General features: G+C 47.5%; 1 protein-coding gene across 1 annotated transcript; it reads left to right on the forward strand.

Moving 5' to 3' along the window:
• The first annotated feature begins 232 nt into the window (after positions 1 to 232).
• LOC149370526 (uncharacterized) lies at positions 233 to 18,068 on the forward strand. Its single transcript, XM_089577928.1, has 4 exons — positions 233 to 240; positions 8,346 to 8,435; positions 9,943 to 10,014; positions 18,035 to 18,068. The coding sequence occupies exons 1-4, from the start codon at positions 233 to 235 to the stop codon at positions 18,066 to 18,068; spliced, it is 204 nt and encodes a 67-aa protein (XP_089434054.1).
• The last annotated feature ends 64 nt before the right edge of the window (positions 18,069 to 18,132 follow it).

The raw sequence follows: 18,132 nt of genomic DNA on the forward strand, positions 1-18,132 counted from the left end.
GTAGTGACTCAACGAATTTGGCAAATAATGCCATCGGCTTGTACAATTCGCAGAAGCAAATCCTAACGCCGACAGTATTTTGTAATTAAGCAGTTTACAATTTATTTCTTTCAAAGCGCACTCTCCTAAAAACAGAGACGTAGCTTACATTTCTGAAGTGAACTTTCCAGTACGCTTCATCACTAGAAGGCGCCCCCACTACACACACGCTAAACGCGAATCTACTGCTAAGATGGCCAGGTGGGCATGGAGTCGTCTGTCCTCTAGCACACTGCCTGATGAGAACTGACTTTACTCCGTCAAAACTGAATAAATAAGTTATTCCCGCTCAAGCATGTTTTTTGCGGGAGCAATGGTAATATTGATTACTTCTTCCATGGAATTCGTGCACAGTGCTCAGGACATGATTTTCATTCCCACGCGGAGGTTATAAATGTAGCCGGTGGGAATTAATTTTACAAGTATATAGTACCTATTGAGGATACCTCGAGAGTATATTTTAATTATTCAGGAAGAAAGTTATTTTTGTGTCCTGTGCTCCCGCTGCAGCTTTTCGTGAATCTACTTCAGTCTGGGAGCACCAGACGAGAGAGGCCAAGTAATACTACGGAAAAATTTCCTTACAGTACACAGGATGCATTGTACAGCAATTACATTACGCATTGCAGTAACATAGAACAGCAACACATTTCCTACCCTCGGGGGGTGGGGATGGAGCAAGAATTAGCAGTTTCGTAGCGCTGTTGTTCTCTTAAGGAGTCACGCAACGGCACTGCGCAAAGGCATAACGTTAAAAGATAACAGAGAAGTGGCAGGCCTGGTGTGGGAAGGAGGCCAGATAAAGAGAAAAGAAGATATGCGTCAGCTGAAGGTGGAAATGTGGAGTGCTTACAGATGAACATGAGGAAGCCACCTGATGTATGAGGCGGCATAACCCAGGGAGGTAGGTCTCCGGAGGACGGGGGCCTCTGCACACCACGCCAGAGTCATAGTGACGCGGCAGAATGGTCGTCCAATGGGACTTTGGGATAGAGGAAGAAGCTCGGGGCATTCGAGGTGCCATTCCGGTGGACACGTTTGCACACACTTCCTCCCCCATCGCGCACGGATGTAGATTCCCACTTCGGACCTAAAAACAGCTATGACGCTGTTCATAAATACACCAACCACCAAAAGCATCAACCGCTGCCACCACGCTGCGCTGCCGCAGCGCGCGGAATCATGGTCCGAGCTGTTTGAGAACTGTTGACGAGGTTCTGTAATTTATAAAACTGGCGACCGAGGAACGTGTGAAGCCGAGAGGGCCGCACACAACTAACGGTCACTCCCCAGACCAACGAGCGAGGCAGGACGAGCGATCCAGGTTGTAGCGAAGCGGGGTAAGCAGATGCGCGCGAAGGCAGCCTTGCTCCTCGAGGGGCGTTCACCGTGGCAGCCGCAGATTTGGGTATCAGCGCTGGGGCATTGAGATAGGCCGCTCAAGAAGCCATATATGAGCAAGGACTCGGTGAAGCTGTGTCCAAGAACGGTGGCCCACGGAAAGTGTGTTTAGCACAACTCAAGCTGCGCGGCTTACGATTGATGGGTCCCACGAAAATGGGCGGGAATGGAGCTTTCAAGATGGCAGTGCGGCCGTCCACCCCCGCTGGTTGAAGACGACGGGCCGATGAGAAAAACGCCGACCGCCGTGACGTGCACCATACCATGGTTTGAATGCGGATGTGCCTTGAGGTACCCTCTTGCTGACATGCTTCCCAACGGCGCATGACTCCCATCGAATCAGAGGAACACTTCCTTACATTTTAAGGAGCTCACGCTGCTAACCCATTGCGAGCGGCTACGTTGCAGCCAGCCTCGGAGGCAATACGCGTCAAGTGATTGTTATGGAGCTTACGAAAGTTGAACCCTTCACGTTATATACTGCGCTTCACATAAGTACTCAACTCCAGCGGTATTATTACACTTTATGCACAATAAAGGCATCGCACTGCACATCTGAACAGCATAGTCGAAAAATCTCGCTCAAATGGTTGCACCCGCCGGCGTGAGCAGCTGTAATAATGTGACAGCATTAGACTTCCCGCCAAGCCAAGACCCCACCGATGCCCGAGACAATATTCACTCATTGGTGCAGACGTTTGCATAATGATCAACCATATGGCCCCGGTCTTAGCTCTGCTGGTTACATGAAAAGTTTGGTGTCGGCTCTGCCGTATGAGATTATTTGGCAGCTTCGTGAGGAATTTCTCCTTTGGCGAAAATAATCAATCGATATTTATCGCGGAAGATATTTTGGCGCTATTGGGCCCGCAGTAGTGATGGGCTCTTGAATAACTTCAACTAAACGAGATTCTTTACCGGCGCCAGAATCTTAACACACTAGATATTTACTTTTTCCCTGCAGTCTACAGTGATGGCAATGGCCAGTATGAAAGCTTTGTTTGTTTTCGTACTATATAGCATAGAGCCAGAGCAGTGGGCCAACAGCCGTGAGATTTCTTGTTACATAAACACGCAATTAATTCCTGGATTTTATTCCAACAAATCTAGCGTTTTGGCACAACATTGACCAGAGCTAGTTGGATAGGTTTATTGTAAAACAACGCAGAAAACGCAAACCTCACAAAAATAACGGTGCTTTAGTTTTGTTTAACCGAGTGAAAAGTGTTACTTTCACGATGGATTAGCTCGGCAAAGTCATTTTATGCTGTTCGTTGAGCGTTTATTTCGTATTTTCCAGGCTAAACTATCTTGAAGCTACCGCTTCTAACTCAGTTTAACCAAAGATAAAGCATTGCTAATTTTTTATGCTCGCCTGAACATGTGACCTCACGGCCCAGCTCATGAGCACCACATGCGGACTTCGTGCGGAGGCGCGCCGCCGCTGCAGACCATGATGTCACGGCCTAGCACGTGAACACCACATGTGCACTTCGTGCTAGGCGCGCCGGTGCTACTTCCGTTATGTACTCGGTTTAGGAGGTCATGCTGTCACGGCCTACCACGTGAACACCGCATGCCGACTTATTCCTAGGCGCGGCAATGCTTCTTCCGTCATGTACTCAGTTAGAGATGGCGTGACCACACGCCCAATCACGAAAACACCGCGTTTACGCACCTCGGCGAGCCTAAAGTCAATCACGTGGCGAAATTTTGGTTGACCTTCAGGTGACCTTGACGTCCCTGGCTTGGCTTTCACTTCACCATGAAATTACGTTGACCTTGATTCTTCACCTGTCCAACTTCTTGACCACCATGGTCTCACCATTGACCATCCACCGGTCCTCCAAAGTAATGAACTCAAGGCTGGACCTGGGCTAACTGAACCTTGAAGATCATCGGCAACGCATGATGATCTCAGGCCGAGACCTCAAGTAGTGAATGTACCGCTTCAAAAGTACAGTGCTTATAGTGTGTCTTTCTTTCTTTCTCGGCATGTATACAGTCTACTGTGGTGCTTATTTGTGTGTGTCTTAACAATGTTATAATGTGTTATTCTCCCAAATGAGTAGAACGAATATTTTTGCGCACTGCCATGCCCAGCCGTCGAGCGGGAGTGGTCGCGCTACCTTTCGCTAGGTTTATTACGGTGGTCGAAACTCGCATAGATTTGTCGGAAATGCCCTTCTCTGGCCGAAAATCTCCTAATGGGTTTCCTGCAGTGTTGTTGCAGTCGTGGGACGTGACGTTTGCAGATGTGAGTCACTTTGAATATTTGTGGCCAAAAATGAGACGAGCTTGACGTGTATCGGCCCTCTCCTTTCTGTGTCATCACAGGAACACTTCTGAAGTTCAATGCCTTCCTTTCTATTCATAACACTGTATACTGCGGCCTCGGGATAAAACTAAAAAAAAATTGCCGCCGATTACGTTCCTTCCTAATGCGAAATTTGAGCGCAGCTCATCAGCGTTTTCAGCTTTTCGATAGACTGAGGCAAATAATTCGAGCAAGATATCTATTTAACATCACAGACAACTTGTTATTTTTCACACATAATCCCTCTTCAAGAAACACTCCTCTAACAGTTCTTGGCTTTCATGAAGGAAGCTTTGTGGTCGAAGAAATAGATGCATATATGCTCGACTTGCTGCACCAATGCCTGGTTCTCAAAGACGAGGTCTGCGCAAATATTTCGCGAGGTTGTGTCAGCTGTGGGAGCCGTTACGAGCGAGAGGAACGGGATGTTCTCCCGCATAAGTGGTCAGAAATTCTCGCATGTCTTCATACCTACATTAAAGTCACCACTTCGGCGGCGCGAACGCCAGGGTCTTCTCGGCGGCGGCTCTTAGCCTGTGCCTCAGCGACGCGCACTCCTGCATAATCTCGACGGCGGCAACGGGAGCTTCCGCTTTGGCGGCACGCACCTCTGGATTCTGGCGGCGACGGCGCTGGGCCTGTGCTCTGGCAGCTCGTTTAGCAGCAGCGGCAGGCGAAGGACTTTCACCGGTTGCCTCGCTCAAGGTTCGCAAAGAACGTGCAGAGAGTAAATTATTTATATAGGCAGGCGGTTCGCAGTAACAAACGGCGGCGGCCATGCGTTTCGGCTCGGGCGTTTGAGAACCAACTTCGCGCACCTGTTGCGTGCGTTCCGAGTCACCCTTAGAGCGTGTGGAGGTAGCGGTCTCGGACACAAAGGAGATGCCCTTGTTTCCACATCACTGCAGCGTAAAAAAGGCGAGCAAAAAGGAAGAAAACACTTACGACACGGACAAACGCTGCACTCACAACTGACTTTATTTCGCCAGCAATGGTGAATATAAAGATTCCGCCGCGAATGCGCGCGCAGGAAAGTACACATGCCATGAATAACAACGATACATTATCACCCATACCAAGCCCCATGTACAGTGCCAGTCAGGAGTGGTATATGAAATTCCACTGTCATGCGGAAAAACCTATGTCGGCCAGTCTGGCAGATGTGTCAATGATCGATTGAGGGAGCATGAAAGAAATTTTGAGAATGATGAAGATGTTAACTTAGAAAAACATTGCAGGTCTTGCCAGGATTGTTCACCTCATTTTGACGGTGCAAGGATTCTAGGCAAAAGCAAAGATCAAACTGCACGTGAACTACTAGAAGCTTACCATATAAATATAAAGGGCGATTTTTGCATAAGCGATACTTCTATTCATTTGTACAAAGCGGAATGTGATCTTTTCTCTGCCACACGATAATATGTATCTGATGGGTGATAATGTATCGTTGTTATTCATGGCATGTGTACTTTCCTGCGCGCGCATTCGCGGAGGAATCTTTATATTTCCCATTGCTGGCGAAATAAAATCAGTTGTGAGTGCAGCGTTTGTCCGTGTCGTAAGTATTTTCTGCCTTTGTGCTCTTCTTTTTTACGCTGCAGTGATGTGGAAACAAAGTAACCAACTTGCCCAGAAGCTCGTTTTACTAAAGATGCCCTTGGCTCAGCGTGGCAAGCTAAGCGGAGACCAGCTACCTAGTGACAAGAGGTTTTTGGTCGTTTGGTGCCCAGCTTTCGCCGGTCGCAAGCCGAAGAATGGGTCATAGCAAAAGGTTCACAAAACAAAATTTATACAGCAATGAGACGACACAGAGGATTTCACAATCACTAGCACAAGCACATACAAAGTGATTAACAAAACAATGCAGCTCGTGCATAGTTACACTGAAGAGAGAATACAATACAAAAGAAATATTGTACCTAAAGTGCACTAACGCAAGAGAGAGAGCAAACAAACAAAGCGCAATTTGTGCACTGAAGCTTAAACGGCGGCTCGGGCGGTCAACGTCCTTCTTATATAGGCTCACTTCACGTCTGTCTGTTTTTCGCGCCAAGGCAGGCGTGTACATATACACAGTGTCGGCTGTGCAGTGTCCTTCTCCTTCTCGCGCTGGGCGCGCGTCCTCATTGGTCAAAGGCCGGGAGTGCCTTCGAGGAGCATCTGGAACTTTCTGTCGTGGCGCCGCCGCCGTCGCGCGAGTGAAGAGGTGGAGGGCATCTATTAGCGGCCGCAAGGCTACGCCCTCTCCGTCAATATCACGCAGAAACGACTCGTACAGTCTAGAACAATCGACGGCAATCCCCCCGCGCGCTGCGTCGACGAGCGGTGGGAGAGGGGCAGCCACACACAAAAGGCCAGTCATTCTCCAGGGGTTCCTTCTCGCCCGCTTTACGACGCGCGCGGGCGAGAGCCGTCCGCGCGGCGCTGTTTTTGTTACTTGCTAAGGAGGGGAGAAGGTTGCAATTTTACCCTCTCCTGGTTACAAAGGACAGCGGCGGCGGCGACGCCGCGAAACGCAGAAATGGCCGAGCTGCGCTTTAGAAAGAGATATTGCACGACGTGTCATCTCGAATTCTATTGGTGAGGCATACCACATGTTTAAAGCAGCTAACCCTGACACGGCCCTTTATTGTAAAACTCCCAAGGTGTACATAAAAGTCTAAAATAAATGTGAGAGGAATTACCATTCCTTCAGAGGAGGTGCATGTTTGCGTTTACTGTGCAAACGTAAAGCTAGCCGTGTGCGCCCTTGCAAAAGTTAGCGGTCAGAAAAAGAGCATTGTAGGCTCTCGCGAACAAATAAATGAATGGAAAGAAGCATCGGCGGCCCTTTGTTGAATGCGCAGAAGGCGTAGTATATAAAATTCCTTTAAACTGTGGTAAAATTTACGTCGGCCAAACTGGGAGATGCGTGAATGACAGGTGTAGGGAGCATGCCAAAAATGTAGAAAATGCCCTTGAAGGAAAAGATTTTGCAGGCCGTCTGGCCGCCCACTGCCTTACGTGTGAAGAATGTTCCCCAGATCTTACTAGCACCGTCATTAGAAAAAAGAATAATCAACGTGTAACGCGCGAAATCATTGAATCGGAGTTTACATATAATAGGGAGAAGAATGTGTTAGCTCCGCTTCTATCACTCTATCTGATAAAGAGCTGACATATTTGCGCACGCACTGACGATGGCGCCGGATTGTTCAGAGTGCATATATGTTCGCACGATTCGTTGGCAATAAAAGTTGGAATTTCAGCGCCGTCCTTGTTGTCTCGTCTAGTCCTCGTCTTCTTGCGCTGCCATTTATTAGTTCAAGACATGTACCAACACGCCCAATTTTCCACGTTAGTCTTTCGCGACTTGTCAGTCTGGAACCCCCAACTTGGTGCTTACTTGGCGACTGCAAAGCATGTCCCACCGCTCAGGCTATCACGCTTCCGGGGCTTGGGATTACAGATGAAAAGGAAGTGTTTTATGCATTGTGGGAAAAGGACGACCTAATAAGAAAGGAATTGAACCGAATTTCACTTCTGGACCACCTTCGGGAGTGCATGAGAAGATGGCTAACACGTGACTATGTAAGACGTCTTCAGAGGAAAGCCATTAGCGAGAAAAAGGATTTTTGCAGAACTTTAGCTCGGTGCTCCACTTCGACTTTGAAGAAAAATTGCCTTTATCGAAGAAATGCAGTCGTACCACTGCAGGAAATCAGTGGTTTCTATATTCACTTGCGTTGCCACGACAAGAAAAAAAAAGCATTTTGCTATATAAGTGCCGATACAACCGACGATTCCATTGGCCCATTTTACGCTCTCAGTAAAGTCGAGGAGTGGCTAGACAATGGCGCCATGAAGAACAGCTCCCGACAAAACAACATGCGCCAAAACAGCGCAGAAAAAACTGCACCGAATACTGGTAATAATTTGCCGCAAAAGCCATATTTTTACCCCAAAAAGCCTATTTTTGAAAATTTTTGAGTCTTCCCTGAAAAACCTGATATTTATTTTGATTGAAGATACTGTCAATCCAATTGGGGATTTTTGCAGGTGTGGGTTATAAGGACCCGTACACATTTGCTCAGATAGGGAGCATGCACACATATGTACACGAGGGTAACTAAAGACTATTACAACAAAAAGGAGGCAAACGCATGAAATAAAATGGCATCATCTTGATTGGACCATAGAGTATAAGCGTACAGGCTGTTGAAATGCCTCGTGAGACCAGTATTCAACACACCTATTGAGAAACCAATATATGGCATATGTACCTTGCGCCCGCGCCGCGCAGACTTGCTAACGCCGTTCAAATCAAGCGCGCAGGCTGGCAGGTCACGTGACAAGACGAACACATCCGGGCACCACGCGACCACGCGGGTCGTTCCGGCGACGTTAAGTGCTGCCGTTTGTGCTCGCCGCTCGCTCGTTCAGGCATGATTTGTGTTGTATTTATTTCAAAATCGCTGCTTCAAACACGTGTTTGGGTTGACTTGTGATCGTAGCTTTTGGCACCGCTGGCAGTACAATTTCCAGCCCTTCGTGTGCTTCGTGAAAAAGTGACCGCGCCGGGAAGCCTGCTGGCTTTTCGTCATGACAGCACGTTGGACTTCACCGATGGAAGCTGCTGCATCTTTTATCTATCGGAACCGCCTCACAAAAGAAGAAAGCGGTTACTGGAAGGCGTCGAGTCTTCGTTTTCAGCTAAGACCTGTAATAATGCGCAGGAATGCGCGCAATTTGCTACCACGCAAATTAAGCACCTAGCACTAAGGCGAGAAGAAACGGAAGAGATGGGGCGCTGCCGCCTTTGTTAACCCGCCGGACATTGTGCACGGTTATTTCTGCGGTGGCAAAATGCACTCTACATTGAGTCATAAACTAGCTGTCCTGTCTGTGTTCACAGTGTATCCGTTGCGACGCGAACGCCGTGAAAATAATCTAAAATCAGTGTTCGACGTGGTTGTGCACTGCTGCCTGCACGCATGTTTTTCGTCGCTATCCGCTCGCAGCGGTTTGACGATAGTGCACGCAACTCGACCTGTTTAGCGTTGCATTATGTGCTGCGCGTACACGCGTCGATACAATTTCTTGAAGTGGCTTCGTAAGCTTTGAACACACCTATGCGAGACGATTAAACCTTCTGTCGAGCTCTAGGGGTATGCTGTGTTCGCTCTGCATTCGACGCAGCTAACCCATAGCTGCCCGCCTTGGTGGCCGGTAGTGCGCGTCATTCGGTCTCTGGCGCTGCATACTGCGCTACGCGAGTACGCGTCAGGGCTCGGCATTTGATATACTCTGCTCGATACGACATCGAGTCGTGTTCGCTGCTGCGGACTGTGCGGCACCAGATCCGCCGCGGTGGCTCAGTGGTTGCGGCGCTCGGCTGCGGACCCGATAGACGCGGGTTCGATACCGGCCTCGGCGGCCGAATTTCGATGCAGGCGAAATTCTAGAGGCCTGTGTACTGTGCGATGTCAGGGCACGTTAAAGACCCCAGGTGGTCGAAATTTCCGGAGCCCTTTACTACGGCGTCCCTTATAGCCTGAGTCGGTTTGGGACGTTAAACCCCAATAAACCAAGCCAGACCAAGCGATACGCGCTACTGGCCACTGTGGCGGGCGGTTAATCGCGTTGGAAAAAAAAGCAGACTGAATACGTCGTCGTCCAAGGCTGAATTGTCGGTGCAATCGCCTCGCAGTGGTGTCTTACAAGCTCAAAAAGCCACATCCAGTAACAGGCTGTATGAACGCGTATTCGCGTAAATAGAGGAGTGATGCGGCTTCCCCAATGAGAAAACTGCCTGTTCGATCATTAGTGTAGCCGTAAAGTGCTTTTAGTGACAGGCGACCGTGAAGAAAAATTGTTGTTGGATGCTGAAGAATAACCAGTCCAAAAATAGACTCGAGCGCTTTGCAGCCTTTTCATAGAGCCCTTTCAGATTAAATATTTCTGAAGAACCCTAAACAGTGCAGAGCTTATCGTGGATTCAAGTGTGAGCAAGTCAACTTTTGTCTGTTTAAACTTTGCCTTGTGTGTGTGCGAAACTGGCGATACGAATTCTTACCCATTAACAGTCATTGTGGGTACTTCATCTTCCATAGATTGCACAGGTGAAATTCAAATTATGATGTTATGCAGGTGAAGTGCCTGCTGTCCAATGGTGAAGAGGTCTGAAAAGAGCTGCCACTGAAAAGGATGTCTCCGCTGTCCAACTGTGGGGCTGTCTTCCTTGACTGTGCCCGTTCAACGTGTATTGCAGAACACATGTAAGTACTGAGTTTTCTAAAGTGCGTTTAGTTTTTCTAAAACTCTGTGTTGAGATCAGTGTGTTGCACCAGTGTGCTTTGAACCAGTGTTGGCGGCATATGTTGGCATTTCCTTTTGAAATAGTATATGTGTGTTTCCTCTCAATAAGGCGTCATCCAATACTGCAACTTTGATTCTGGATTTGAAGTGGCGGGCTACAGAGCAGCATTTTAAGGCGATATTACAGCAGGAGGACAGCCTTGTTATCCTTCTACTGTAATACCTGTGTCACATAGCACTCCTCCTAAACAGTTGTAGCAGTAGGATAACTTTCATTCTTCTACTGTAACGCCAGTGTCGCATGACACTCCTCAGAGACCCATTGTAAGAGGCTGGGCAAACATAAACAGGATGAAAGGGAAGACACGTATACCAAAGGACGAGCGCTGAAGTACCAATTGGTAGTTCAGCGCTCGTCCAACTACCAGTTGGTAGTTCAGCGCTCGTCCTGTGATATATGTGTCTTCCCTTTCATCCTGGTTTCTTTTGCGCTGCCTCTTACAATGATGCTTAACCGACTAGCCCACACGAAGTTATTGATCCTCAGAGACCTTTCCAGCGAAGGCATCTGATTTCACTTGAGGGGCAAAATATGAAAGGCATTATAGTGCAGCTGAAATAGTAATTTAACTGTAAATCTTAAGATTTTTGCCATTTCAGTGAGTATAATTGCTCTTATTCACATATATTTGTCTAGGAGATTGTAGCAACCTGGTTGACTCAGATTTTTGGCTTGCTACCTGATGGCATGGCTAAACAACTCGAAAAGAATAGGATATAAGACATGAATGCATGCTGCGCTAACAACTGTTTACATCATCAGTTTTCCACATTATATGGGTTGCACTGTATATACTCAGAAATAGAAAGGAGCCAAGTACAAAGAAAAGCAAACCAAACAACAAAAAGATAAAATGCGAAATGTTACCCTCTTTTTCTCATGCACTTAGCAGCAATGTTCATAGTGAAAAATGGCTTAGCAATAAAGAAGCACTTGGCTTGTAACATGCACACCTTTTTGGAAATACTAGAGTGTAGTTGTGCTTTTGCCACTCTAAGAAACTGGTTTGTCTTGCATGGCTCTGCTTCTCGATGTGACTAATTGCTAGTGCGTTTTAGAGCTGGTTATTGCATTACTATTTCTACTTCCTCGGTCTACTAGTGAGTCGTCAGTTTATGTTACACTTACTTCTTTATCACATTTAAATTTTTTAGGTATTGCACATTTCAGTGTTGTGTCAAGGGCATGTGGAAGAGCTGGAATTACAGAATTGCTCTTAGCAGGCCCAGCCTCTTGTGTGATATACAGGCAGTGTTCCTACTGTTGCATACAATTTTAGTTTTGAATATTTGCTATTATACACACTAATCTGTGGTTTTCATCAGCATGAAATCATTTTCCTAAATGGTTTGTGCAGTTAGCGTTATAAAAAGGCAAAGTACACAATTACCGTTTTCACTTCTTTCTTACATCGGAACCTACTACTAATGCATGACACCATTATTGTGAAGGTGTAAGTTTTGTGTTTATTTTAAACAACTACATGATTTGTGAGTTTCATGCTTCAACAGGCATGAAAGCATAGTACCATACGACACTATGCAATCAACAAATGCAATTCGAATTTGGCCGCACCGGTGTAATGTCGATGGAGGCGAAATCTAGAGGCCCGTGTACTGTGCGATGTCTGTGCACGTTAAAGAACCCGAGGGGGCCAGAATTTCCTGAGCGCTTCACTGCGGTGTTCCTCAAAGCCTGAGTCGCTTTGACGTTAAACCCGCAATTAACGTTCCATTCCTGGCTGTGACTATAGCATAGAAATTTTATTCCTGTGTTCTAGCTGTTTCCTGCAGGTGCATTCATTTATTGTTTCGAGACTGAAAAGGCTGTGTACAAACTCTGGACGGAATCCAGAAGGATGCAGTATTTCTGAAGCGGGCCACCGCAACTGTGTGGTGAAGAGAAGCAGTGGTACAGCGCAGCTTCATTGGCAACTGCTCAGGAGAAGGATATTGGAAGGCAAGGAAAAGGCTCTACAGAAGGCACTCACGCAAGTGAAAATGAATGCACTCACAGGTGATTACTGGTTTTAGCTGGATTTAGCACTGAAGTATATATTCACTCCGTCAGTGTATTCGAGAATTGCAACTCAGGATTTGTTAGTGGTTTATTAGGAAGCACAAAACAAAGGATAATAACAAATGTACGGGATGGAAGCTAGTGACCAAATCATTGTAAGTATGTCATCATGTGAAGGTTTGTGTACAAGAGGTTACTTGATGGGCATAGTTCGTAGCTCATGTGAGCGACAGTATAAGCAGCTTAAATGGTGAGGTTCGTAGAGCAATGGGGCGGTGCATGAGCAGAAAAACTAGCCAGGAATTAACAACTTTCCATGAATGCTCAGTTGTCTGTCATGCTTTAGAAATAAGGCTGTTGGTTTTTGGCAGCCATGTACTGTGAAGCTCGGTATTTTAAAAGTGTTGAGGCCGAAGGGATTCTGATTCAGTGTTGGCATGCATGGGTGCTGTGACATGAGCCATCCTCCTTTAATGCAAATAGCAGCATTTGCTAGTTGTCTTTGCAATGGGATCATTATAGCAGTGTATATCATAATAAATATATAATTTTTCTCCCTTAATCTTCAGGCACTGTCGCTACACACAAATGGATTCAAGCTGCCATCAAGGCAATGAATGATATTCGACTTTCTCGAAAAAGATGCACGCTATAACGCGAGGGGCCTCCAGTGTGACTCATTCGCTGCTTTTGTCTACTAATAAAGCTAAGGTTGCTCTTAGGCAAATGTGAGCGTTTTTTTTTTGTTCTTTCAATACGTACTTGCTCTTCGTGCTTGTCAAGAACATGAATCATGTAATAATTATTTTCATGCTGCTACGTACATACTACCGTGCTCAAAATTTGAAAGACCCCTGTGAGTTCTTGCCGAATTTTACCAAACTGCATGCGGGCGCCGCCTGACGAAGCAATCCTGTTGTAGAGACCGATGCCCATATGCAATATGGCACGTTTCAGCATGCACATGCATTGCTTTCTTACTTTTGCTCACGATAGTATGTCCAAACATTGAGCATCACTATGAAGACATGTTAGGTAACATATTTTTTCTGGATGTTTCACCCTTTTTTTGATATCATCATCCCGGAATGCTACACCAACCGCACCAGGAAACAGTAAACCAAAGCACACCAGAGCTGGTATCAGCCGGCTGGGTCACACCAGATGAGAACACACTATGCCATGTCACAGAACCCATTTCTGAAACCCTGGTCTGGAAACACCAGGAAAGGTAATTCGCCAGTTTTCTTTTGTGCGACTGTATCGCAGTGTTGTGATTTTGAGATCACCACACGCACACAGCGGATGCACTATGTAGCTCGGAACACTGTGGCAAGGTAATAAACAACCAGTAAACTTTCGACTGGATGTATTTAGATCTTTTAATAAACAGTCAGTTAAATGTGAACTGCAGGTCAATTAAATAAAAATGCCAAGTAATAAACTGCCAATTAAACGTGAACTGCAGGTTTTTAAACAGTCAGTTAAATATGTAATGCCAGTCAATAAAATCTCAATTTAGATCTACTGAGTTAAAGTAATAAACTGCCAATTGGAATACGGTGGCCAATTTTAAATTGAAACTCAACACAAACAAATCTATAAACTGTCAATTCAACCGCAAGAGAATTCATAATAAACTGTCAATTAAATGTTAACTTAATATGAATTTAGTGTTAATTGACATGCAATTAAATGTGAACTGTAGGTTTATAAACAGTCAGTTAAATATGTATTGCCAGTCAATAACATCTCAATTTGGATCTATAGAGTTAAGTTAATAAACAGCCAATTGGAATACGGTGGCCAATTTTAAATTGAAACTCAACAAAAAAAGTCTATACGCTCTCAATTAAACCGCAAGAGAATTTATTGCCGAGACTCAATAAGTATTTAATTAAAACTCGGTAGAAATTTTTGTAAGGGCTAGGTGAGCTTCCTGGTGAAAGGGGTCAAGGAGCAGCTGTTCGCCGACCTGGTTCAAAGTCCCCCAGTGACTATAGCTGGCTTCGTAAAGGAGACGAGCTCCATGAAAAAATCTGTTGACATGAGTGCCCGAGTACACTACTATCCGAACCCGGCCCTGTGCAGCCACAGCCGCCCAATCTCAGCTACGCCGCCGTCACACGCCATTGCCTATTTTCCACGGCCGCGTGACCAGAAGGAAGTTCGTCGCTTCCTCGGGCTCTGCGCGTATTACCGCTGCTTCGCGGAGAATTTCGCTATAATTGCCTCACCCTTACTGGTCTGACAAAAGCGCATGTACCGTTCAAGGAGGAACCACCACAGGAGAAGGCGTTTCAAAACTTCAACGGCGCCTGCAGTCACCCCCCGTGCTGGCGCACTTTGATGAGCTTGCAGACTCAAGGGCCCACACCGATGCGAGCAACGTTGGTTTGGGTGCTGTCCTCGTTCAAGTTCAACAGAACCAACCACGTGTCATCGCCCATGCAAGCCGCGCACTCTCGAAGACAGAAGCCAACTACTACTCTGCCTCTGAAAAAGAATGCATCGCCATCGTTTGGGCAGTTTCCAAGTTCAGACCATACCTTTATGGCCGCTCCTTCAAAGTAATGACCGATCATCACGCACGGTGCTGGCTCACCAATCTCAAGGATCCTTTCGACCGCCTCATTTGATGGAGCCTTCGACTTCAAGAATTCAATATCACCGTCATTTACAAATCCGGTCGCACACACGCAGACGCAGACTGCTTATCTCGTGCTCCTGTGCGACCAGCTCCGGACGACGCAGCTGACGACGATGAAGTATTGCTGAATGCAATGCGTACCAACGATTTCAACAAGCATCAACGCGCCGACCCCGATCTTCACGACGTCATTCGTTATCTTGAAGGTGCCAGCAGAAGAGTTCCTCAAGTGCTCAGACGCGCTTTGTCGTCTCTCTGCATAAGTAACGGTGTTGTCTTCAAGAAGAATATTGCGGCCAACACATGCTTGCTGGTCGTCCCCGTGACCGTACGCAATGAAATTCTTCACGCCTGCCATGACGAACCAGCTTCCGGCCACCTTCGTGTTTCTAGAACACAAGCCAGAATTCAAGAAAAGTACTACTGGCCACGCCTGGGTGTCACCCTGGCTTCGCGCACTTTTAGTGGGAAGCTCCCAGACACCCTTAGAGCGTGTGGGGGTAGCGGTCTCGGACTCAAAGGAGATGCCCTCGACTCAGCGTGGCAAACTCAGCGGAGACCAGCCACCAAGTGACAAGAGGTTTTTGGGCGTTCGGTGCCCAGCTTTCGCTGGTCGCAAGCCAGAGAATGGGTCGGAGCCAAAGTTTTACAAAACAAAACAAGGTTTATATAGCAAAGAGACGATACAGAGGATTACACAATCACTAGTACAAGCACATACAAAGTGATTAACAAACGATGCAACTTGTGCAAAGTTAAATTAGAGAGAGAATACAATACAGAGGCAATATTGCACCTAAAGTGCACTAACGCAAGAGAGAGAGATAAACAAACAAAACACAATTTGTTCACCGGGCACTGCGGCAGTCCGACGACCAGAGTTCCATGACGATGCCGTCCCGCAGACTGGCGAACGTTGCCTCGTTGGTCCGTGGCTGGCCGAGTGGTGTTTTCCCCGGGAGTCGAACGGGCGCGCTTCTCCGAAGCTTAAACGGCGGTCCGGTCTGACTGATAGCGGTCAACGTCCTTCTTTATAGGCTCGCTCTCCCGTCTGTTTGTTGTTCGCGCCCGAGTAGGCGCGCACATACACGCAGCATTGGCAGTGCTGTCTCCCTTTCCTCTTCTCACCGGCCGCGCGTCTTCATTGGTCAGAGGTCGGGGGTCGCATCTCGAAGTTTCGAGCGTGTTCTTGAGCGGCGCCGACGCCGACGGGCGAGGAGGACGTGTCTTAGTGCACGCAAGGCTACGCCCTTTCCCCCCCGTCCGCCGTAGAACCGACTCGCATGTTCGAGAATAATCGGCGGGGATGACTCATTTCCTCGGCGCACGCCACGGCGGTGGAGAGAGAGGCACGCGCTCGGCGGGGCTTTCCCTCACCCCCGTCGGGCTCGCGCCGGCGAGACGCCGTGCGCGCGGCGGTTTTCTTTGTTTGTTCCTAAAATGCGCCGAATTTTGTGACACTGCCCCTTCCTTTAAGAATATTGTGTAACAATATTCACAAAACACAAAATTCGCGCGCCCATGCATGCGCTCACAATGTCCGTGGCGTATGCCAAAATACATACATCAATACCTTGATGCTTTCACATACATAACACAGTACAATAGACAGATTGCACTCCAAAACACGCCGCAGTTCGGCGGTAGAATTCGCGCGCACATGCATGCGCTCACAAGCTATATGTGAGAATATATACATCAATATCATGATGTTTTCGCATACACAACAAAATGCAGTGTTCACAATGCACTTCAAAACTCGCCGAAATTCGGCAGTACAATGTTCAGTCATAACACACTCGACCTTGAGGCATGCTTCCACCTAAGTTCTAGACTCGACTTAAGTAGTCGGCCCCCACATTTTCGCTGCCTTTTATGGGTTCTACTCTAAACTGGTACTCTTGGAGGAGTAAACTCCATCGTAGTACACGGCTGTTCAATTGTTTTGCTTGTTGGAGGTACTGGAGCGGCTGGTGGTCGGTTTGTACTACGAACGGTGTTCCGTAGAGGTAGGTGTTGAAGTTCCGGATTCCCCATACCAGCGCCAGGCACTCCCTTTCGATGGTACTGTACGCGGCCTCCCTGGGGAGCAGCTTCCTACTGGCATATGCAATCGGATGGAGGGTCCCCTGGTGTGGTTTCATCAGTACGGCACCCAGGCTTGTATCGGATGCTTCTGTACGCAGCACAAAGGGCTGCGTGAAGTCGGGGAGCCGTAGTATAGGAGGGTTGGCAATATGTCGCTTTAATTCCGTGAAGGCTGCCTCTTGGAGGGGTGTCCACTTGACGTGGTTGTTCTCACCCTTTCTCGTCAGTTGCGTAAGGGGAGCGCTGATTTCGGCGTAGTTTGGGATGAATTCTCGATAGTAGCCGGTAAGTCCTAAGAACGAACGTACCTGCCGCTTAGTTTTTGGGGCCGGAGCGGCTTGTATCTTCTCTAGAGTTTTCTCAAGTGGCGCCAAATACCCCTTCCCGAGTCGGTGCCCGAGGAAGTCGATCTCGTGTACTCCAAATTCACACTTACTAGGGCGAATGGTTAGTCCAGCTGTCTTGATCCTCGCGAACAGTTGTTCCAACGATGTGATGTGTTCTTCCCATGTCTTGCTTGCCACTAGGACGTCATCGTAGTAGTGATATACATCGGGGAGACCCTTCGTGATCCGTCTCATTAGTTTCGCAAAGACAGCTGGAGCGGTTTTAATGCCAAATGGCATGTAACGGAACTGGTAAAGGCCGGAGGGTGTAGAAAACGCCGTCTTAGCCTTTGAAGGTTCAGACAGTGGAATTTGCCAGTATCCTTTCACAAAGTCGACTTTGGAGAAGTAGTTCGCTCCTCCCACGCTGGCAAACACCGAGTCGGCCGTCGGCATAGGTTCAGAATCTGCCACCAATACATCGTTTAGACGCCGAAAGTCCACCACAAACCGGTTTGTCTGGTCCGGTTTTCGTACGAGCAGGACGGGTGAGTTGTACGGCGACAATGATTCCTCGATTATGCCCAGTGTCTTCATCTCTCGCACTTCCTTTTCGACGTTTTCGCGCGTAGAAAAAGGTAGTGGATATTGCCGGACGTATACCGGGGTATCGGTTGTCAGCTCGAGGTGACACTCCACCCATTCAGTTTTGCCGGGCACGTTGGAAAAAATCGGACGGTGTTTGGTCATCACCTCCCTGAGTTGCGTTTGCTGTGCGAGAGATAATTTAGGGGACAGTTTCACGTCTTGCATTCCTTCCGTCTTGTTAAATTCAGGTACTGGAATGCTCTGTTCTTCGTCCAGGTCTGACACGCCGCTGAAGGCTAGACATTGACGTCTCGTGGGTGTTACTGCTCTTTCTTCGTATCTCTTT

Source organism: Amblyomma mixtum, chromosome 1 (genome assembly GCF_055824585.1).
Source record: "Amblyomma mixtum isolate Tamu chromosome 1, ASM5582458v1, whole genome shotgun sequence".
In the NCBI taxonomy this organism is placed as follows: Eukaryota; Metazoa; Arthropoda; class Arachnida; order Ixodida; family Ixodidae; genus Amblyomma; species Amblyomma mixtum.

Coding starts and splice junctions, on each gene's coding strand:
- LOC149370526 (XM_089577928.1), top strand. Junction 8,436..9,942: donor CGGTTACTGGAAGGCGTCGA/GTCTTCGTTTTC, acceptor GCCACTGAAAAG/GATGTCTCCGCTGTCCAACT. Junction 10,015..18,034: donor ACGTGTATTGCAGAACACAT/GTAAGTACTGAG, acceptor TGTTAAATTCAG/GTACTGGAATGCTCTGTTCT.